The following is a 21,052-nucleotide window of genomic DNA, read 5'->3' as shown; positions in this document are numbered from 1 at the left end:
CTTGCTTTTGAATCCATATTTATCCTCTATAAATTCCTTATTATCCAAGAAAAAAAGTATTTTTTAGAAAGAGTGGCATCTTGCCTCTCCTCCTTATCCCATGGTAAGCCTTGAGGAATGCATGTGATTCTATCAATTGTCTCCTCATTGATACAAATCACTAATCCTCTCACTGCGGTCACATAATATTTCCCCCTGTAGTTTTGAAAGTTGAGGAAACTTCAAGGGCCACATCATCATCATCATAAACTCTTCTCAAAATACCCCAGTCATCGATTTCTCTAAAAAAAAATTACAACCCTAATATTCTGATAAAATCTAGCAGCGTTTGTGGGTTCTCTTCCATTAAACCCTACCCCCATTCTATAGAAGAACACATAGAAGGTTGTTTTTGGAAAGAAAGGGGGTTATCCTATTGTTTTATCTTTGTTTTTCCTTGCCTTATAAACTTGAGTTTAGCATATTGTACTTCTATTTATGGAAATTATTATAGGAAGGGTTCTAAATTTTGAACAATCAACATATGCATTCTAGCAACAATTGTAGTAGAAGAATTCAAAAAAAAAGTCAAAGAAGAGGGAAAACAAAACCAAATGACTTTCCATTGTTGTGGTTTTCTTCTATTGAGCTTATTGTGCTTCCTATCTAGAGTTTCTTGTAGATCATTGCAATCTTATAGTCATTCATGTAGCTAATACTATAGAAATAATTATTCTTCTTGTATCAAATTGATGAGGAGAAGTGAAATGAAAAGTAGGCATGGTTGAGGAAAAAGGGTGGTGAAAATGAATTGGATCAACACCAAGAATATAATAATAACATTTAGTCATGTCTTTTCTTTAGTTTTCCATGCACTTTACTTAATGATCTCTTTGGTTAAACTCTATTTTTTTTTCCTTTATCATCGATTGGTGTTATGGCATTGTGTCACCTTTTGGATGAGTATTGTTGATGTCTCATATGACTATGTAATCTCTACCAATTACAAGAGAAAATTTATATAATTTCCTCCTATCACTTCTTACGTGTAAGAGATGGGCCCCACTTGACTCGATCTAGAGTGTTGAGCTCTCCCTCTTTTTATATAAAATTTATGATAAAAAAAAATTGCATACAATTTTGATCCGTATGAAAGTAAATGACATTGTATAAAAATATTAGTAAATGGAGGAATCAATGTACAATAATACCTAGAGGTGTTGGATAAGTGAATAATGGTGTAATTTCTACTACTGTACAATGTTGCATTTTATATGTTGAAACTGCTACATGACTACCTGTAGGGGTTCCTATGGAGGTACAAGTTACCATGTAGAAGTTGAGGTACTCCAAATTTTCATTTTTTGTTGAGTATGAGTCATGCCTCTAGGATATTCTATTTAAAATCTTAAGGCTTGACTATGAAAATTTTCAATGACTTGTAGCTTTTCCTCAATCTTGTAGCCTCCCTGTAGAAATAAAAGGAATGTGTAGATTTTTCTTATTGGTGAGCATTTAAGTGGAAAATTTTCTTTAGTGGATAGGGGTTAATGAAAAGTTATTAAAATGAACAAGGATGGATATGGAATGGAAATAAAATAGAATGAGATGGAAATGGAAATGAAAACTAGTAATGATGATATAACTATGGTAATGTATGGAATGGAATGGTTTTGCTACAAGGTGAAAATAAGTGCTTTGGTGACCTTGCAATTATTATTATTATTTTTTTAATTTCTTTATATCCTTGTACTTTATACTAATGTGATTTATGCTTCTCTATTGCATTTTTTTCCTATGGTAGGCTCTTCAATTACCTTCTAATTTCTTAAGAGATAAATTAGAAACTATGCATGTAGTTATCAATCCCATGTTCATTTGGAACTTGTGAATTATTAATATAATCTGTTAAGTGCTAAAGAAATTGTAGTATTAATTAATTAATTAATTACAGAGTGTTGGTGTTATTTTTTCCTGTGTATCCTAGTGTGCACTAAAGATATTAGCTAAAGTTTGTGCTTACAATTCTAACATCTGTTTAGTGGTTACATTTCAGGATCCTTATTATTGATCATTGTATTTTGACATCTTGAATTAATTAATAACGAGAAACACTCCCAATTAGTTTTCTAGACCCCATAGCCAAAAGGATTCAAGCATGTAGCTCATTATTCATAATTGCATCATATATACTCATTGTTTTTTACTTTTGGCATGCAAATCATTCTTTTAGAGGTAGATTTTTATGCTATCACAACATATTTACATGATTCACAAGGTGAGAAATCAATTTTTGGTGTAATTGCAGATTTTAGGTTTGATAATTATAGGTCATTTATAGGCTATAAATGTCTTCAAAGTTTCACTTCTAATTGAATATCTTATACGTAACTATTTTTCCCTCTAACCACTTTTCATAACTTTCATAACCATTAGGTAGGGATCTGCAACTTTGATGTTATTTTTCTTGTTTAGTAAAATATTTGCCAAGACTTTACAAAGTTTTATAATTTATTGAAAGTTGTAGAATTTACAGTTTATAAAGTTTCAAGGTCTAATTTTTTAAAGCATAATTCTTTAAAGGGTGCTAGCTCAATGGAAGAGCATCTGCTTTACAAGCAAGAGGCTGGTGGTTCGATTCCATCGTGCCCTGATATTCATGGAATGATGACGATCAATTTCTGGTGACGAAGACTCTTTTGACCATTACCAATGAGCTTATGGTGACATCTTTTTATTGTCACCAAAATATGAAATGGTGACGGTCAACAATTGCGACCTTATATATGCATTAATAGTGATGGCCATGAAAGTTCCATCGTCATAAACTGTCGTTATTCATATCAATGGTGATGGTCACTATCTGTCATTAAAATTATTATTCGTGATAGACCTTGAATGTCACCACAACACTTTGATGACATTCAAGTTTTGGTGACATAGGCTCTTTTGACTTTCACCAATGAGCTTATGCTGAAATTTTCTAACCCTCACAAAAATATGAAATGGTGATGGTCAACAAACATTGCCATATATATGCATCAATAGTGACAACCATGAAAGGTCCATCATAATAAACAATTATTGTTCATATGAAATGGTGATGATCACTATCCATCATTATGATCGTTATTTGTGATGGACCTTGGATGTCACCATAACACCTATACTTTTGGTGACATTCAATCTTGTGGTGATGGAGGCTAAGGTCTATCACTATTACTCATATGAAATAGTGAGGTCACTATCGGTCATTATAAATCAGTATTGGTGACGAACCTTGAATGTCACCACAACACCTATATTTTTGGTAACGCCACCTTTGGTGACGTTCAGTTTTTGGTGATAGAGGCTCTTTTGACCATCACTGATGAGCTTATGGTGACATCTTTTGACCTTCATCAATGTACTTTTTTCTTGTAGTGTTTCTTATACTTTATTACTGAATTACCCTGGTCACAGAAGCAACATGATTCCATTATGGTAGTGGTAGAAAAACTATCTAAGGATGCCCATTTTATACCTATGAAATCCACTTACAGAGTTGTGCAGGTGGCTAAAATCTTTATGAAAGAAATTTTTAGACTTCATGGTGTGCCAAAGATGTTTATATGAGATAGAGATCTAAAATTCACCTAAACCTTTTGCAAATCATTAGTTACATGGATGGGTATGCAGTTGAACTTTAACGCTGCATACCATCCACAAACTGACTTCCAAACAAAAAGGGTTTACCAAGTTCTTGAGGACATGTTTCTCATGTATGTAATGAACTAGCACACAAAATGGGAGGACTATCTACATTTGGAAAAGTTTTCCTATAACAATAGTTATCAGGGATCACCAAATATGAGTCCCTAGAGGTTATGTATGGAAGGAAGTCGCATGCTCCTCTAATTTGGATTTGACTTGAGGATAAGACTATTTTACAGGCATATTTGTTACAAGAAATGGAACAAATGGTAAGAAATATCAAACAAAACTTGAAAGTGGCACAAGATAGGAAGAAGAGTTACGCTGAATTGAAAAGGACACATAAAGTGTTTCAAATGGTTCAACATGTTTATATTAATGTACAAACAAAAAATAACCTCTTGAAATTAGCGATTTTTTTATAAATTTCCCCCTTAGTTTTGTGGCCATTTGAGATGGCCTACTAGATACCATTAACATCCCATATTACAATTCATAATGTATCTCATGTGTACCTTTTGAGGAAATATGTACATGATCTTACTCATTTTATTGGAATGTTGAACAAGTCGAACTAGAAGGAGAGTTCCAGGTCGATCCTCTACAAATTTTGGACAAAAGGTAAATTACACTTTTGAATTGAGTCATCACCTAGGTTAAAGTGCAATGGAAACACTTTGGGCCTTAGGATGCCGCTTGTGAAATGGAAGATGAAGTGATGGATGTTTTTCATACGTTGTTCCAAAGAGGAATGGAAACTGAAACATTGAGTACGGTGTCCCTTTTAAGGAGAGGGGAGATGTAATACCCCTGGATGAAATACTTTATGAATTTTACAATTAATTGTTGTCTAAAAAGTTAAAAGACAAATGACATCAGATGGTGATATAAATATATATTTTTTTAATCATGAAAGAAGAATTTTTTTATGTGTTAACACTCTTGAAAATATGTTAAAGTATGTCATGTGAGATTTAACTATTAACTATCAAGAAAATAATTTGAAATTAGGTGTGCCCAAGAAGGGGACATGAAAAAAGGAAGACAAATTGCTCCTTTTTCCATTATTTAGGAGAATTTTCGCAGAGACAAACCACCAAATAATTTCCTAACTAGAGATAGATGTCATGATGTGGATCTTGTATAGGAGACCTATGGGAGATAAAGACAGTTTCCTTTGAGAATAAGACATGTGGGAGAGAAAAACTTATTTTGAACCTATAGAATTAGCAAGACACTGCTAAAGGGTTCAAGAGGTGAATTTTGCTAAAAAAATTTAATTTTTTTTCTTGACATAGAGGATTGGAGTTTAGGGGGAAGGAAGTAGAAAATATAGTTCATGGTTGGGAGGAACGTGGGAGCCTTTAGTAGGTTTCCAGGAATCCTCAAATAAGTATTTTAGATTTTATTGATTTTAAGTTGATTGTCTTGTTCTAGAAATGAAAAATATTGTGCTAAGGAAATATTAGAGGTATGATACAGAGTTAATCATATGGGAAAAAATGCACAATGATCATAGTTTTAAAGGTAAATATGTATCATTTTACTTTTACTAGTGTGTGTATCTACTTATAACCTATTTTATGAAGATGGAAACTCCCTGAGGGTGAGGATTCAACAAAAAAGACACCATAGGTAAAGGTGGTATTAAGGAGAATTTAAGAATAAGGATTTAAACACCCAATTATTTCAATTTTTTTTTTTTTTTTTTTATATAATAGAACGAGGTGATAATAAAGCTAGAATGAAAGAATTATAGTTAGAATATATATATATATATATATATATATATATATATATATATATATATATATATATATATATATATATATATATATATATATATATATATATATATATATAGGTAAACGATATTGGAGTAGGAGAGGGTTTTCCCAGGTTATATTTTAACAGTCATAACCAAGGGAATACCTTGTTCATTAACCTAGAAATAATAGTTTTGAGCATTGGAAAATTAGGGATCAAAGAACCCCTGATGATTTTGATGATAGAACCTGCTACGTCTGTAGCCTAGTATAGTATATATCAATCAAAGTACATCACAACGAAATAGACATTTTCTTGGCATGCATATAAGAAAATCGCTATCACTACATAGGACTTTAAAGATTAAAATACAACACACATATCGAGGGAAATAAGTTAAAAGGTTGTAATTGTAAGGGTGTGGAAGCCCTATACAAATGAAAAAATTAATTAAAGAATCCTTTATGTGGGATAAAATTACATGGCTTTCTCTTTCATCTATGAGACAAAATATCAGAACATGTATTCCACATTTACATAGGCCATGACCTTATTTTAATTTCAGTTTGTTTAGAAAATGAAACAAGAAGAAAAATAGAGAGAAATAAAACCCTATCGAGCACTCTAATTTGCTAACTAGTAGATGGTTTCATAATAAGAACTCAAATGTATCTTTTGCAGTGGAAATAGAACACATTTGTATATAATTAAAAGTTTACAAAACAGACATGCATGCCTGGTCTAGTCCATAGTAGCATATATACCAACTGTCGAATTTTAACCAAAGAAACAAAAGACCCTTAAATTCCAACAACATCAACAATGGCAGAATATCGTTGTAGAGGTCAAGTCTCTATTACATATTTATAGATTTCAAATAATTATACATTAAACCACAAAGTTATAGAATTGAGCCAACACAGGGCCTTTTCATTAAATCCTTAAGATACAAAAAAAGTTTGAAAGGTCTCGCTCCTATAGAGTACGAGAACCTTGTAAGGAGAAATGAAAAACTATGTAAGAACCTGGAATGCCTATGAAGTCGAGTAATTGAAAAAACTACAAACAAATTCTATTGAATTGAATTGCTCCATGAATATAACCATTTCCATAATTAACTTGTAGGGAAAATGTGAAAGTTTGTTAGAACCTTGAAGTACTCTTAAGAGTTTACGATAAAATTAATGTGGTAAACAATAAGTACAACGGTGAAGATAATTCACTTGTGAAACTGACACTGGACCAAAGTCTAAGACTCTATTTCATAATGCATGAGATATCAGTAGTAAGTTTACACTACAAGGGTAAACCATTTTTTTAAGAAAAGTTTAGGGCTTGATTTTTTGTACAGAAAGAGTTATTGTTAAGTGTTTTACCTTATAAGGGCCAAATGAGATGGTGTTTCCATAAAAATCTTGAGCTATGAGACAGTGTCACTCGAAGGCGACATCTAAGTTAGGGATTTTCCTAAAACCTTAACCAAAAATACTAATTAGTTGAGGCTAAAATTCATCTTGCAAAAAGAACTAAAATTTGACAATCAATTGTAAAAATGAATCCCACAGAATAATGAAAGGAAATGAGTTCCTTTAGGATAAAACACTAACCTAGTGAGGTAACCCCTACTTCGAACTATAAGAAAATACTTTGTTGAAGGAAATTGAGCCAAAAATAATGAAGAGGACATGAGGAAATATGTTAGAAATGTGGTGAAGCTACAAGGGGATAGTTACCCAAAACTAACCCAGAACAAAATTCATTGTGGATCAACAACCCTAAGTTATCTAGATTGTCAAATTAGTTACGCTTCATCTAAAAAAGTGTCAAGTGGCCCATACCAACATTTGTATCAACATCATGTGGGTTGGGGGTAGATATGCCTCCACAATAGCTCAAATTTCTATAGAGGACTCAAAGGAGTCTATAATTCTTGGAGCACATGAAATATTTGTGCCAGTAAAGGAGGTTTGATAAAACAACAACCATTTCCACGCATTATATATATTTATATTCAACATTATGTTGGAACCTATAAGTATATAGGTTAAAACCTTAATAAAACTCTAAATAATTATTATCATGCCATAAGGTTGAAAGCATGGGCTATATAAATTTAAGGATTAGCATAACATTTAGTTTGAGTATTGTAATGAAAAATGGTTGCGACATATATAAACCATATGCAAACCTTACCTAGACAGAGGGAAACCATATCCTTTCTTAGATGAGACAAAAAAATTTTGCAAAAAAATTCTTTAGATAAAATAGAACAACAATAATATCGTATAGACTTTCTATAATTTAATCTATTTATGTTTTAATAGATGCCTAGGTTGAATGTAAAAAAATAAAAATCGCTATTAAACTATAAGTAGTTTTAAGATAATCTTGAGGAATTTTATAATATATATTACAATAGGATAAAAGAATGAATTTTTGAAATAAATAAAAAGCCTTATAAGTCTAAGAACCTAATACTAGAACATGAAACACCAAATTTTTTGCAATCCCTGAGGTGGTTAGTTGGCATATAAACTTCCCAAAGGCACAAATATTTCATGCAATATCTATTTGTGGTACACGATGGCTCATTACAAAGAACTATTCAAGGAATAATTTTTTTTACATAGGCAAGGGTTATTATGGAAACTATAATTCACCCAAATTTCCAAAAAACATTTTTTAGGGCCTCAAAATGGCCCTAGAATTTTGGGTCCCAAAAACCATACAAGATTTCCCAAGAATATATAACACCATTAATATAATGGAAGACATGGGTGATTATTGATATCCACGTAGATCATTCCTCTGCCATTCTGAAGCATTGTCCTCCATTCCATAAAATTCCTCCATCATATGGGAAAACTTTTGTTGAATTTAGCTCATGGTAAGCCACTTTCCTTGATGAAGAAGTTTCCCTACTTTGAAAACTTGGTAGAATTGTATGTGTTACTTGCAGGTACCCTTCGTCTTGGTTCCCATGATCCAATAAATTGTAGCATCTTCAATGCAATCAATATTAAATTCTATGGGGGAAAATTGTTGGACTACCTCAGGGGTGTCTAACTGAGGTGGAAATTATTGTTGAAGTAGCTCCACATTAAATATTGAGTTTCTGGAAAGGAAAGGGGGGATTCTCAATTCAGATTCATTTTCACCCATAGCCTTTATGATTGTGTAGCACCAATTTTTGAGTGGTCTAAGCTTCCTATAGAGGCGTGTGAGGCACTCTTTCTGTAAATGTAACCGCACCTTATCACAAACCTTAAACTTATGTGGAACAATATGCCAGTCATGTCACAACTTGTACTTGGCATTAGATTTATATAGGATAAAATGGACCTGTTGTAGGATTGTTGGATCAAATCAACAAATTTGGTTTCCCTATGTACCTTAACTTAAGCATGGGAGGACTCTATTGATGATGATGCAATGTGCATAGTTACAACAATTGGGGCCAATGGTTGGATCTCTAAGGACACCTGAAAAGGACTATTGAAAATAGAGTTTTAGAGGGCTCTATTATATTTATGCTAAATATATGGAATAGTTTCATCCCATGGATGTAGATTCTTAGAGTTGCACATGTGCAAGATATGCACAATCATCTAGTTGACCACTTATGTTTGTCCATTTGATTGGGGATGAAAGGAAACCAATTTGGTCAACTTGGTATCCATGAGAAACCATAGGATGTACCAAAATGAGTTGAGGAAATTATTGTACATATCTGAAATAATGTTCCAATTTAGCCCAAAATTAACCCAATAATTCTCAAAGAAGAGTTTAGTAGTGGCTTCAACTATGATACTTTTCTTGCATGGTGACAAAATGGCCATCATAGAGAATTGGTTGACAACCAGAAGCACACAATCAGTACCATGCTTGATGGATGGTAAACCTAATATGAAATCCATGGAGACAAACTCCTAATGCTTATGAGGGGTAGGTAGAGATGTATATAACCCATGCTTCTTCATGGTTTATTTTTTAATTCCATAGGTAGTGCACGTTTTTATATACCATTGGAAATCTTGCAAAGATTTGGATAATAGAAATACTTTTGAAGTAATGTTATTGTCTTCTTCAAACCAATGTGATTTGCCACCTGACTATAATGTGCCTCTTAGATCAACTTGGCACACTTACTTGAAGGAACACAACCTTGGACCAAGTAGCATAACAGTGCATCTTGGAGGTAGAATTTTGGATCTTTCTTGCCTGAAATTAATAAATGGTATGTGGTAGTAAAGTTAACTTTTACAAAATTCCAAATTAAGGGAACCTTTATGGATAAAAGTATATAGAAAACCTTTAATTCTATGAAGAACCACCTTCCTCTAAATGGTGATTCAATTACCATACTCTTGTCCTTTTTTTTATCATTGTATATTGTGATCTCACTCTAATTGGATATAAAGGTAAAATGTTTGATAGAAACAACATGGTTCTTGGGAAAATATAAGTTGAAAAAAAATATCCTAGAAAAATGGGGATACGTTTGACAACCATGTGTGTAAATAGAAGCCGTGTGACATGTTGAAAGTATATTTATGATTTTAGTACACTAAACAACTAGACTCAAGACATTATTTGTAATTACCTATCTCCAATGTTGTTACATCTATTTTGTCGAAATGTTGCACCTGGAATAGGCCAATGATTCAAGAAATATGCAGTTGTGTGTATCAGTGGATCAACCCCAAGTCCATCCATTAATGTCATATTAAAAAAGATCTAGTCTAATGTTGCCTATGCAATCTATTTAGTTTTTTTGGCTCCATGCAGTGTGGATGACTTTCACTAAGCCTAGAAGCCATGTTTACTTGGTCCCTTACAATGGGTAACCCTCATGTTGGTGACATTTGATATACGTTGGAGTTTACTAAGACAAACTCCTTTTCAACCATGAAGATGAAACAATAAACAATGTGTTTAGTTTTGTGAATATGCTAATTTAGTTTGGGAATGGAATTTTAACCTATATGGTCAAGACTTCCCTACATCCACAATGTAGAATACTACACTAAATAATAATTCCATGCAATGTAACGACTTCTTAGAATAGAAATTTTATTTCTAACACGGGAAACATCAAATGGATGTATTCTTAAGAATTCTTAGTTTGTTAATTTCCCTTGTTATGATGAAGCTTTTAATTATGTCCAAATTCACATACACATGTAGGTGTGAGCTAAGAAGGTGTATCATGACTTGGAACATTTCAAAATTACTAGAATATAGGGGTTTGTTTCTTTTCACTATGAACAAGTTCCACTAAAAGTTCACTCCTTCCTTGTTTGGCTCACACACACACACACATAGGCAAGCCATGCCATAGATCAGTTTGCTTGATTTGAGAGTGTAGTAAATGTTAAAATTAAGCTAAGCATACCTCAACTTGCCACCATCCCTTAAATTAATAATGATAACTTCCCATGCTTAACTTGGTTATCTCAATGGAGAAACATCCTAAGGAAAAAAAATATGATTGATAAGAACTTACTCTTCCTTTTAATGAGCCACTAGATAATGTGTAGAGCTCAAATCTAGAATACTATGACCCTCCTTCAAATATGGGAACTAACATTACTACTTAGTCTTAATTTTTATACTTGTTGTGGCTTGTTTTTCTTATTCATATGTCTAATTTATGTTGATTTTCTAAAAAAATGAGCTTGGACTTTAGATTTTTTGATAGTTGCATTAATGTAAACTAGTTTTGTGGTTTTGGTAGTTTCTTACAAACTTTTAATTTATTTATAAAATGCATATACAAACCAATTTTTGAATAGAGTTAATATGGCTATCAAAAAAACTATTTTACTTTCACTAGTTAAAATAAAATTAGATCCATGTTCCCTATTCGAATTGATTAGTCCATTTACCCTAAAGTTTAACTTTACATTCAATAGAAAATGAATGACAGTTAAAGAACATCAATATTTTTTTATTGAACAATTAGAAAGGAGAAAGAGAAAAAGATGTTTTTTTTATTGAATAGTTAGAAAGATGAAATAAAAGATTATGAGAACTTTTAGACATGGAAAGATCTTAAATTTTGTTACTTTATATTAGACACATGTTAAGGAATTATTATACTATTTTGTTTACATAGATTTGAATTTTATTAATTTATTTGTTATAATATTTTGAGTGATTTACCATTTACAAAATGTAATAGTGATAAAATTTCTCAAATGGAGACCAGGACCGGCTCACTCACGCTAAGACAGATGGAAATCGCATGAATGAAAGGCATCCAAATGAAGTTGCACTTTGGATTTCCCGGACCATTGTTGCCACCGCTAGAATAGGTATATACAGAAGGTGTTCACAACGAAGCTGGCCATTGAACCTCCCTAAACTCAGTTAAACTTTCAATCAGTGTGGGGTCTTTGGGATACGTGTCTAAACTTTCTCACACCAGGGAATCATCGTCTGAGGATGGGTGTGTGTATAAACTCCCTCACTTGAGGGCGATACCAATTTTTTCGTCATTCTCCTCCTCAGGCCTCTGAAGGAGGTCTGTTCCACTTGCTCAGTTTTACTCTTGCTCCAGACCGCTCTGTCTCAACTATCTTTCTAGTTTATCCCCTCATGTTTTCTTCTTTCTACTCCTTTGCCATAGTTGATCCAGTGAAAGGAACCCTGTTTGTTTTTCAATTACCCCTCTACTTGCATTTTACTAGCTGGTTTTGGATCCTGGTACTGTCGTCGTATAAGCTCAGTTTTTTTTACATGATTTTTTTCTATTCTTCACTGGTCTTATGTCCCTGTGGTCGCGGAAAGTACTCGCACTGCTCGGCTTCGATGGTCTAAACAACGATTTTTTATCGGACTCTTCGGCGGTTTTCGTGTGGAATCAAGGTATGCAGCCTCTCTTATTTTAGCCTTCAATCACTATAGGATACTGAGATATCTAAAAAGTTTTGATTTTTCTCTGAAAATCTCAGGGCTGCATGTCTTTGTGTCTTACTAACAAGTTTTTATCCTACCTTAAATATTTTTTATATGAGCTTATTAATTGCAAGTATCTCTATTTTTTGATATCAAATGTTTGTTTTGTCTCCCGACCTTGTTTAGATTTTGGGTGTAGAATTGGGAAATGGTGGTGCAAATGTAAAGGTTGTTATTGTTGCTATTTAGCTTTCTAATTAGCTTCATCTGGAGGATTTCTTGCAGTCTGCTCTCTCAGAGTTTTTCCCTTTGGCCTGAACTGTCTTTCTCGAAAGTCATAGGAAGCCATAAATGTTTCTAAAATTCTTCCGTATTTTTTTTACCTAGTCTGGCTCTCCTTCTTATTTTCTGGGCTGAACAATTAGACCAGGCTCACTGGGAATTTGGCCATCTCATCTAGTTTTTCCGATGACGGAAAACCTCTCTGGTAACCTTTCTCTGTTTTCCTGGCATGTGGAGGGGTGTGGGTCACCTGCATAAAGACAGCTGGCTGGATGAAAGTTACGAAGCCTGTCTTCCCCACTGCCATTTTCCTCCATTAACGTCAGCGACTTACCTTTCTGACTCTGCATATTAATTTCATATGGATTTTTTCAGACAAAAAGTACCTTTATAGTTGGTCTCTTATCTTTTTGGCCAATATCACACGATGTCTTCCTAGATTCTGTCAGCATTCAGCTATCGAGAATTATTTCGCATCACCCGATCATTCCTCTCGTTTTCTGGAATGTGTCATGTCTCCCTTCTACCCCTACAACCAGCATATCATTGCTCTTGATCCCACACATTTGGACCTTTACGTCATCTATCAGGGTTGCTGTGGCACTGACTTTCTTTTTCTCGGCCTTGATGGAGATATCATCTGACGTGTCTGCCTCATCTGCGCTGGTACGTGCTACCATTGAAGTGGAAACACTCCATGGTGGAACAAGTCTCCAGGGTGACTGGTAGTCTACACTGGCTGAATTAATTATCTCTCCATCAACTCATTCGCCAAGTGAATATCAAGGTGGCGAATATGAATTACCACGACGTAAATATAAGCAGCATCCTATAAAGACCATTCTACCACCCTCTGCTATCAACCTTGATAGTGTATTCCTTTCTGATAGAATTGCCAGCCTCCAGAAACATGCTCTAGTAGGACACTGGTATTTCCCCGATATGGATGATACTCAGATGAGGAATTGGTTTGGATCTAAATGGAAATCCTTGTTAGGTTAAATACCTACGATTGTCAGACTTATGAAAAATTGGTATAGCTTTCATTTTCTGAGTGTGGAAGATCTAGAGACAATTCAGACCCTACCATGGGTTCATGGTAAGAGCTTTCTAGCTCTTCATCACTGGTATATTGGATATAATCCCCTGCTCAACACCCCGTCCAATAAGCTTATATGGGTAAAGCTACCTGGTCTCCCTATTGAATTATGGACGAAGGAGACTCTTACATATATTGGAAATGCTATAGGGAAATTCATTTATGTGGACCCGAAATGTCTCGGGGCAAAGGATAAAAGAGTGGCCTGGATTCTTATTGAAAAGGAATACCGTGGAGGTTTTCCTGAACATATAGACCTTCACTGGGGAGATACCAATGTGCAACAGAGGTTGGATTTTTGGGGGATCCCTTTCCACTGCTCGATATGTCATAGAACTGGTCATATCAAAGAGCATTGCCCTTTTCGTCCAGGTGGTCGGCTACATGGAAGGAAGTTTCAGGAAAAATCCAATATAAAATCTTCTAGTAAAAATCAGTGGGAAGCTGAAGGATTAAGGAAGGCAGAGTATCGAAAGTCTATCTCCCCAGGTATTTCAAAATTCTCTTCCTCTTAGTTATCTCCTACTCAAATTTCTAGGAGTTTGTTTTCCGATTGCTGCTCCCTCTACATCCTACTTTCCCCAGAAATCAGAATCTCCACCTGGGAGAGTTCCTGCTCATCCTATCCTCCCTTCCCCTCCTGAACCTGTTCCCTGTCAGGAGGTCCCTTCCCCTTCACCTATTCCACATCCTCTTTTAAATGCTCCGTCTTCGTCCCACATCACTAATATTCTGTCCCCCTCACCTCCCCCCGCTAGAGTTTCTCAATTATCAAAAGGAAAAGAACCTTGCATTACAGTCACCCCCCCAAATTCCCCCATCTCATCACCAACAAACTCTGTGGGAAGTGATCTGGACATTCTCCTCAGGAAAAAATCTCTTGGTCTACAACCTCTCACCATTCATAAACCTTCCTTGCCTTCTTCCCCTCATATTAGTCCAACCTTGGCTGCAAATATCACCATTAGAAGGAAGCAAAATAGGAGAAGTAGACACTTCCATGGTAGAAAGAACTGTCCTCTAAATTTAAGCCTGGATTGTTCCCTCATAGACATTCCCATAATTGATCTCTCTTCCAATGGGCCTCTTAGAGCAAGTCAGCCAAATGACCTGTCATCATGACCCATATAATATCTATGAATATCAGGGGTCTAGGGGTGGACCATAAATTCTTAGCCCTAAAGGATTTGTTCTTATCTACTCACTCCAATATTCTCCTCATCCAGGAGACAATGCATGGACGATCTGATACTATATCTTATTTCAGGCAAATGTTCCCCTCCTGGCACATTGTAGCCACAGAGTCAAATGGCTAGTCAAGGGGACTAGCTATTTTATGGGATCCTGTATGGATATCGGCAAAAGCTTTCCGATGTTTTGCTGGTATCTTGTTACTAGCAAACTTTCATGGCATCTCTAGAACCATCCATATACTAAATGTATATGCTCCTTATAAGGACCGTTACTCTTTCTAGAACTGATTCCTTTCATCTGAAATTATGGAGATAGATTCACTGCTAATAGCTGGCGATTTGAATTGTACCCTGAGCAGTGATGAAGTCTGGGGAAGGGGTAGGAAGGCTGACCCATTGGCTGGACTTATAAAAGATGTTATTCTTCATCATAATTTTGTTGATGTCTGTCCTCCTAAAATTGACCCAACTTGGGACAATGGAAGATCTGGTTCCTCCTATCTAGCCAAAAGGCTAGATCGCTTTTTGCTCCATGACAAGTTATTGGATCGCCTGGGCCCTCCAGTTTCGAATATTGTCAATAGTTTTATCTCTGATCACAGACCAATTTCACTTTAGTGGAAAAAATAAGGTATCAGGAAGGGTCTTCCTTTCAAATTAAATAGAGTCTGGTTGGAGGACACAGAGTTTAATGACCTTGTTCAAAATTCATGGTTACGCCGCTCTCCTCTGGATGACTCATCTCCTTCTCAAAACCTTTTGGACAATCTAGCCTCCCTCAAGAGCATAGTCAAATCCTGGCAAATCAGTAAGTTAAAATCTAATAGGAAAGTTCTGGAAGATATACAAAAGGAATTGGATATAATTGTTTGTATAATGTCTGTAAATTGCCTTCCTTTAAAGTTACGCTATCATATAGAGGAGCTGGAATCCAAGAAACACAGCTTACTTGCCATAGAAGAAGCCTCATGGAGATTAAAAAGTAGAGCCATATGGTTAAAGGAAGGAGACAGGAATACCAAATTCTTTCATAGATATGCTAACAAAAGGAGAGAAATCAATACTATATGGGAGATAAAAGATGAGGATGGTAATATGTTACATTCTCAGGAAGATATTACAAATGCGGCTGTGAGTTATTTCCAGAAATCATACAAAAGGAATGAGAACTGCATGGCTGAAGACATTTTCTGGGGTATTGATCATTTCCCTACCATGTTCGATGATGAACAAAATGATTGTCTCTATCAGCCTGTCACAGAGGATGAACTTCTATCTATAATGAAATCCTTTAAAAAAGACAAAAGTCCAGGCCCAGATGGATGGACGATAGAATTCTTCATTCACTTTTTTGATCTTGTAAAGACGGATTTACTAAGTATGGTGGAAGAATCAAGAACGTCGGGCAAAATTCACCAGCACATTACATCAACCTACATTGCTCTCATTCCAAAAAAGAAAAAAGCCTCCTCTTTCTTGGATTTTAGACCAATTTCTCTATGCAATGTAATTTATAAAATTATCTCTAAGATCATTGCTGGCAGAATCCGAGGTATCCTGTCTAAATTCATTACACAGGAACAACATGGCTTCCTTCAAGATAGGAATATCCATGATGCGGTTGCAAACACTCAGGAAAGTTTGCATTCTTTACATTCTAAAAAGCTTGATGCTGCAATTTTGCAAATTGATCTCAAGAAGGCCTATGACTGTCTTGACTGGGGTTTTCTAAGATGTTTACTTTCTAAAATCGGCCTTAAATATCAGTGTTCAAATTGGATCATGGCCTGTGTCGAAAATGTTAACTTTGCTATCCTAATCAATGGATACCCATCTTCTTTCTTTTCTGCGGCTAGAGGTCTGAGACAGGGGTGCTCCCTCTCCCCGCTCCTTTTTATCCTAGCAATGGATTCACTAAGTTTACATATAAAAAGAGTTGTCATAGAGGAGCGTAGCCGTCCCATGATGATCAGCAGAAGAAATTACATTTCTCACAGCCTTTTCGTGGATGACATTCTGATTTTTGGAATGCTTTGCTGGGTCACCTGGAGCTATATTTATAACATATTGAAAAATTTTCAAAGAGCTACTAGCCTTCAAATAAATGAAAGCAATTCCATTTTCTATCATGGGGAAGGTGACAAGGAAATCATTGATTACTTGAAGAAATTGTATAACATAGAAGCGAGGCCCATAAAGGAAGGCATGAAATATCTCGGATATCACCTTAAACCTTCCTCCTATACGAGAGCGGACTGGCAATGGATCTCTGATCGTTATTTCCAAAGGATATCAGGCTGGGAAAATAAGTGTCTGTCTATGGCAGGAAGGGCAGTTTTAGCACAATCTGTGCTAGCACAACTGACTGTGTATTGGGCCCATCTGTTTTATATTCCGGCAAGTATTATAACTTTGTTGAACAGAATGACAACAAATTTCATCTGGGGTGGATGCAAAGAAAAAAGGAAATATCATCTGACAAAACTTTCAAATATTACTCTTCCAAAGGATCTAGGAGGCTGGGGAATCATGGATCTTCGAAAATTTGGGATGGCCTTGTTATGCAAATCTCTTTGGAGGAGTATTTTCGGGGACGATTTATGGAGCAGATCCATAAGGAAAAAGTACATGGGCAATAAAGATTTCTCTTTCTGGTACAGGAAAGGTACCATAGGGTCCCCACATGGCTCTGCCATCTGGCAGAGCTTTCGTAAAATTGAGTCTTTTTTCCTCCAAAACCTCTCTTGGAGCTTACAGAATGGAAACAGTGTGTATATTGGTTTTGATCCTATATTGGGACCAGGGAAAGATCTTATTATTCCTCCACAAATCAAAAATGCCTTCCATCGCTTGGGGATCTTTACCTGGAGTCAAGTCATTGCTGGATGGTAGGGACCTTCTCCCATTTGGAAAGAAGCCCAAGAGCTGGGCCTAAAAGGATTTTTGGCTTGCCAATGGAATAAGACTCTGATGCTCATGAGGAATATCAGTTTCTGCCGCACCGAATCAAGTGATTTTCTCACCTGGAAGGGAAAAAGGGGAAAGGATAATATATGTGTAAAGGATATCTACTCATCCTTGACCAGAAGCCAATTTTCTCTATCAATTTATCATTTCCCTTATCCGTTATGGAAAACAGGAGCCCCCAACAAAATTATCATTTTCTCCTGGCTAGTCTACCATAACAAAAACCTCACATGGGAAAATCTGCAAAAGAGACAATGGATAGGACCGGGTTTATGCCTAATCTGTAAAGCTGAGGGGGGAAATAATTATCACATGTTCCTTAAATTAAGTTCACCTTTCAGCTATGGAGGAACCTATCATCTTATTTTGGTTTTAATTTTATGCTACATTCCTCCCTGAAAGAGTCACTTGAATGGTGGAGCACTCAGAAAGCATCATGGAGATCCATTCCACAGCTTGTTTTTTGGACAATTTGGAAGTGGAGAAACAAGTATTTGTTTCAAAACATACAGGAAGATTTTCAGTTAGTTTTTGAGAAGATCATCTCGCTCTATAATTCACTCCCGCCAAAGATCATTCAACAAAAAAGAAGGATCAGGAAAGATAATATCTCCCAAATGAGTTTCCCTAGGGCTTTTTTCGATGGGGTAGTGCAAAACAGGATATGTGCCTGTGGTATTTCCATTTCTACAAAAGAAGATCAAAATTTATCCATTTACTGGAATAGTGGAAAAGGCACAAATAAAAAAGCTGAAGCGATGGCACTTTCAGGCCTCCTACATCTTAGCACCTTCCTAAACATTCCATCTCTTCAGATCTATGGTGATTCTAAAATCATAATTGATCATGTCACTGGCAAACTTTCCATAAAAAATCATTTACTAATAGGATGGATGAACATAATCGATTTTTTCTAGAAAAGGAAAAATGATTATTCTATAAAACATGTGGATAGATCACAAAATACTCATGCAGACAGTTTGTCAAAGAAAGGGCTTCTAATTCAACCGAGCAAATGGAAAATGGATATTCTCCTGGGTAATACCACATTCCAGATTGAGGATTTCTCCCTCCCTGGAACATAATCTTTGTATTCCGTTTCTCTCTTCCCTTGTTTCTCTGCTTTTTCTTTTGTGCCTGACAAATGGATCCCTCATAATACCCTCAGCAAAGCATATTTTTCATCTTTATAGGTGATGTTCTTTCAATAGGGATTATCTCACTCTTGCCAAATTTCTAGTTTTTTTTTTCTGCTTTCATACATATTCCCACTGTTTCTTGTCACATATCTCAGTTTATTACCCTCTTTTCACTGCTTTCAGGAGGCAATGCTTTGATGGGGATTGTTTATAGACCTTCTAAGTATATGTATTAGTTTCAGTGATTTCTGCGAGACTATATGTAGTATGTGACTCATCTGATATTAATACAAAATCTTACTTTTTTCATACTGAAAAAAATAAATAAATAAATCATGATGGATTCTATTTATATTTATATAAATTTCACATCTCTATATATACAAATACTATTTTCATATATGACACTTTTCTTTAACATGTTTTACAAATTTTATAATCCAATTTCTAACATGGCACTTTTTTTAACATTTTTTACAAATTTTATAATCTAATTTCTAATGTGGCATGAATAACATTGAGAAAAATAAAACACTAACTAATTTTATTTTTTTTAATTTAAAGTTTTAAATTTTTATATGCTTATTACGCCGTAAGGCGTTTCCCTTTGGGATTAACTTCCCTGGATGCCACTCTGTAATGCCTTGAGCCGTTGATCCATTGTGTTAGACGATTAAAAAAATCTCTTCCGTCCGATCATTATAGGCGGTTGCACATTGTAAGTCCGATCATTATCCCTATGTGCCACTATGTAATGTGACCGATTCATTCTCCTTGCAACGCATCACATCTCGCAGCGCATCACATCTGGCCAGCATGCACTCTTCAGTATTCCCATGCTGTAAGAGTCTCGTTTCTACAGTGCCTTTTGTTATTTTACATGCTTATTTATACAAGTCTGTCATCAGGCATGTCGATTCCCTACAGTCTCCTCTACATGAAACCTATGAGTAGATTTCTCAGGGCTTCAGTTTTTACCTTTTTACCTCCACCTACCAGATCCAACTGGAAAATAATGTCTTTGCAGAGTGATTCCTACCAGGAGACGGGATGCTACAATCTGTTATGTTCAGGTTTCATTCAAACCAATGAACGAATAGCCATTGGTGCTGCCATTACACCTATTTCTTCTTTCAATGGTCCTCAGTATGATATTACCATACTGATATGGAAGGTCTGGAACTTCATCACCATTCATTTGATTTTGTTCAATTAAATTAAGCTGCAAAGATATGCGTATTGCAGTAATATAAGCACTAAATGCAAAGCCAGAAATAAACAGAAAGAACCAGTATACAGCTTTGATTTTTTATATGTACTACAATTTATTTTTTCTGCATTTGTTTTTGTTGTTTGCAGGATCCTAAACAGGGCGACTGGTGGATGGAGTTTGCAGAAAATGAATTGGTGGGATATTGGCCTGCACATCTCTTCACACATTTAACAGATCATGCAAATATGGTTGAATGGGGTGGTGAGGTCGTAAACATGGAACCAGGTGGAGATCACACTTCCACACAAATGGGAAGTGGTCATTTTCCAAATGAAGGATTTGGCAGAGCCAGCTATTTTCGTAATCTACAGGTTGTAGATGCAGAAAACAGTTTACAAACCATAGATTCAGTCTCCACTTTATCAGAGCACACTACCTGTTATGACATCCAAAGCGTTTACAATGAGGTAATCATTTCTGCTGGGCACTTTTATCACTGCCAAATATGCCTTTCTCTCGCATGTGACTACAGTACATTCAAGAACAGAGGATCCAGGGATGGGCTTAATTCGCCATTCATCCAGGGATGGGCTTAATTCGCCGTTCTCTGGCCTCTAATTCAGAGACATTTTTTTGTTATTTAAAATATAAATTGATATTTTTTTTAACCTAAGGTAATTTTAAAAGAGATTTTTGTTATTTGGAATACAAATTGGTTTTAGACAACTTAAACCTCTGAGGTTCACAACTATTACTCGTTTGTAAAAGTTTTGAAAATTTATATATTTATCTAATTTTATGAACTTTTTTCCTCTGTATT

At 35.2% G+C, this 21,052-nt stretch overlaps 1 protein-coding gene across 1 annotated transcript; it reads left to right on the top strand.

Moving 5' to 3' along the window:
- The first annotated feature begins 19,783 nt into the window (after positions 1–19,783).
- On the top strand, positions 19,784–20,828 carry LOC149249967 (protein neprosin-like). The gene is made up of 3 exons (XM_089453526.1): positions 19,784–19,860; positions 20,047–20,193; positions 20,379–20,828. Exon 3 carries the CDS (start codon positions 20,403–20,405, stop codon positions 20,826–20,828), a length of 426 nt encoding a protein of 141 aa, XP_089309652.1. The 5' UTR covers positions 19,784–19,860; positions 20,047–20,193; positions 20,379–20,402.
- The last annotated feature ends 224 nt before the right edge of the window (positions 20,829–21,052 follow it).

Source organism: Pinus tabuliformis, chromosome 7 (assembly GCF_031772625.1).
Source record: "Pinus tabuliformis cultivar Carrire ecotype Pingquan chromosome 7, CPIR1, whole genome shotgun sequence".
NCBI classification, from domain to species: Eukaryota; Viridiplantae; Streptophyta; class Pinopsida; order Pinales; family Pinaceae; genus Pinus; species Pinus tabuliformis.
This window is presented reverse-complemented; position numbering and strand designations above follow the sequence as displayed.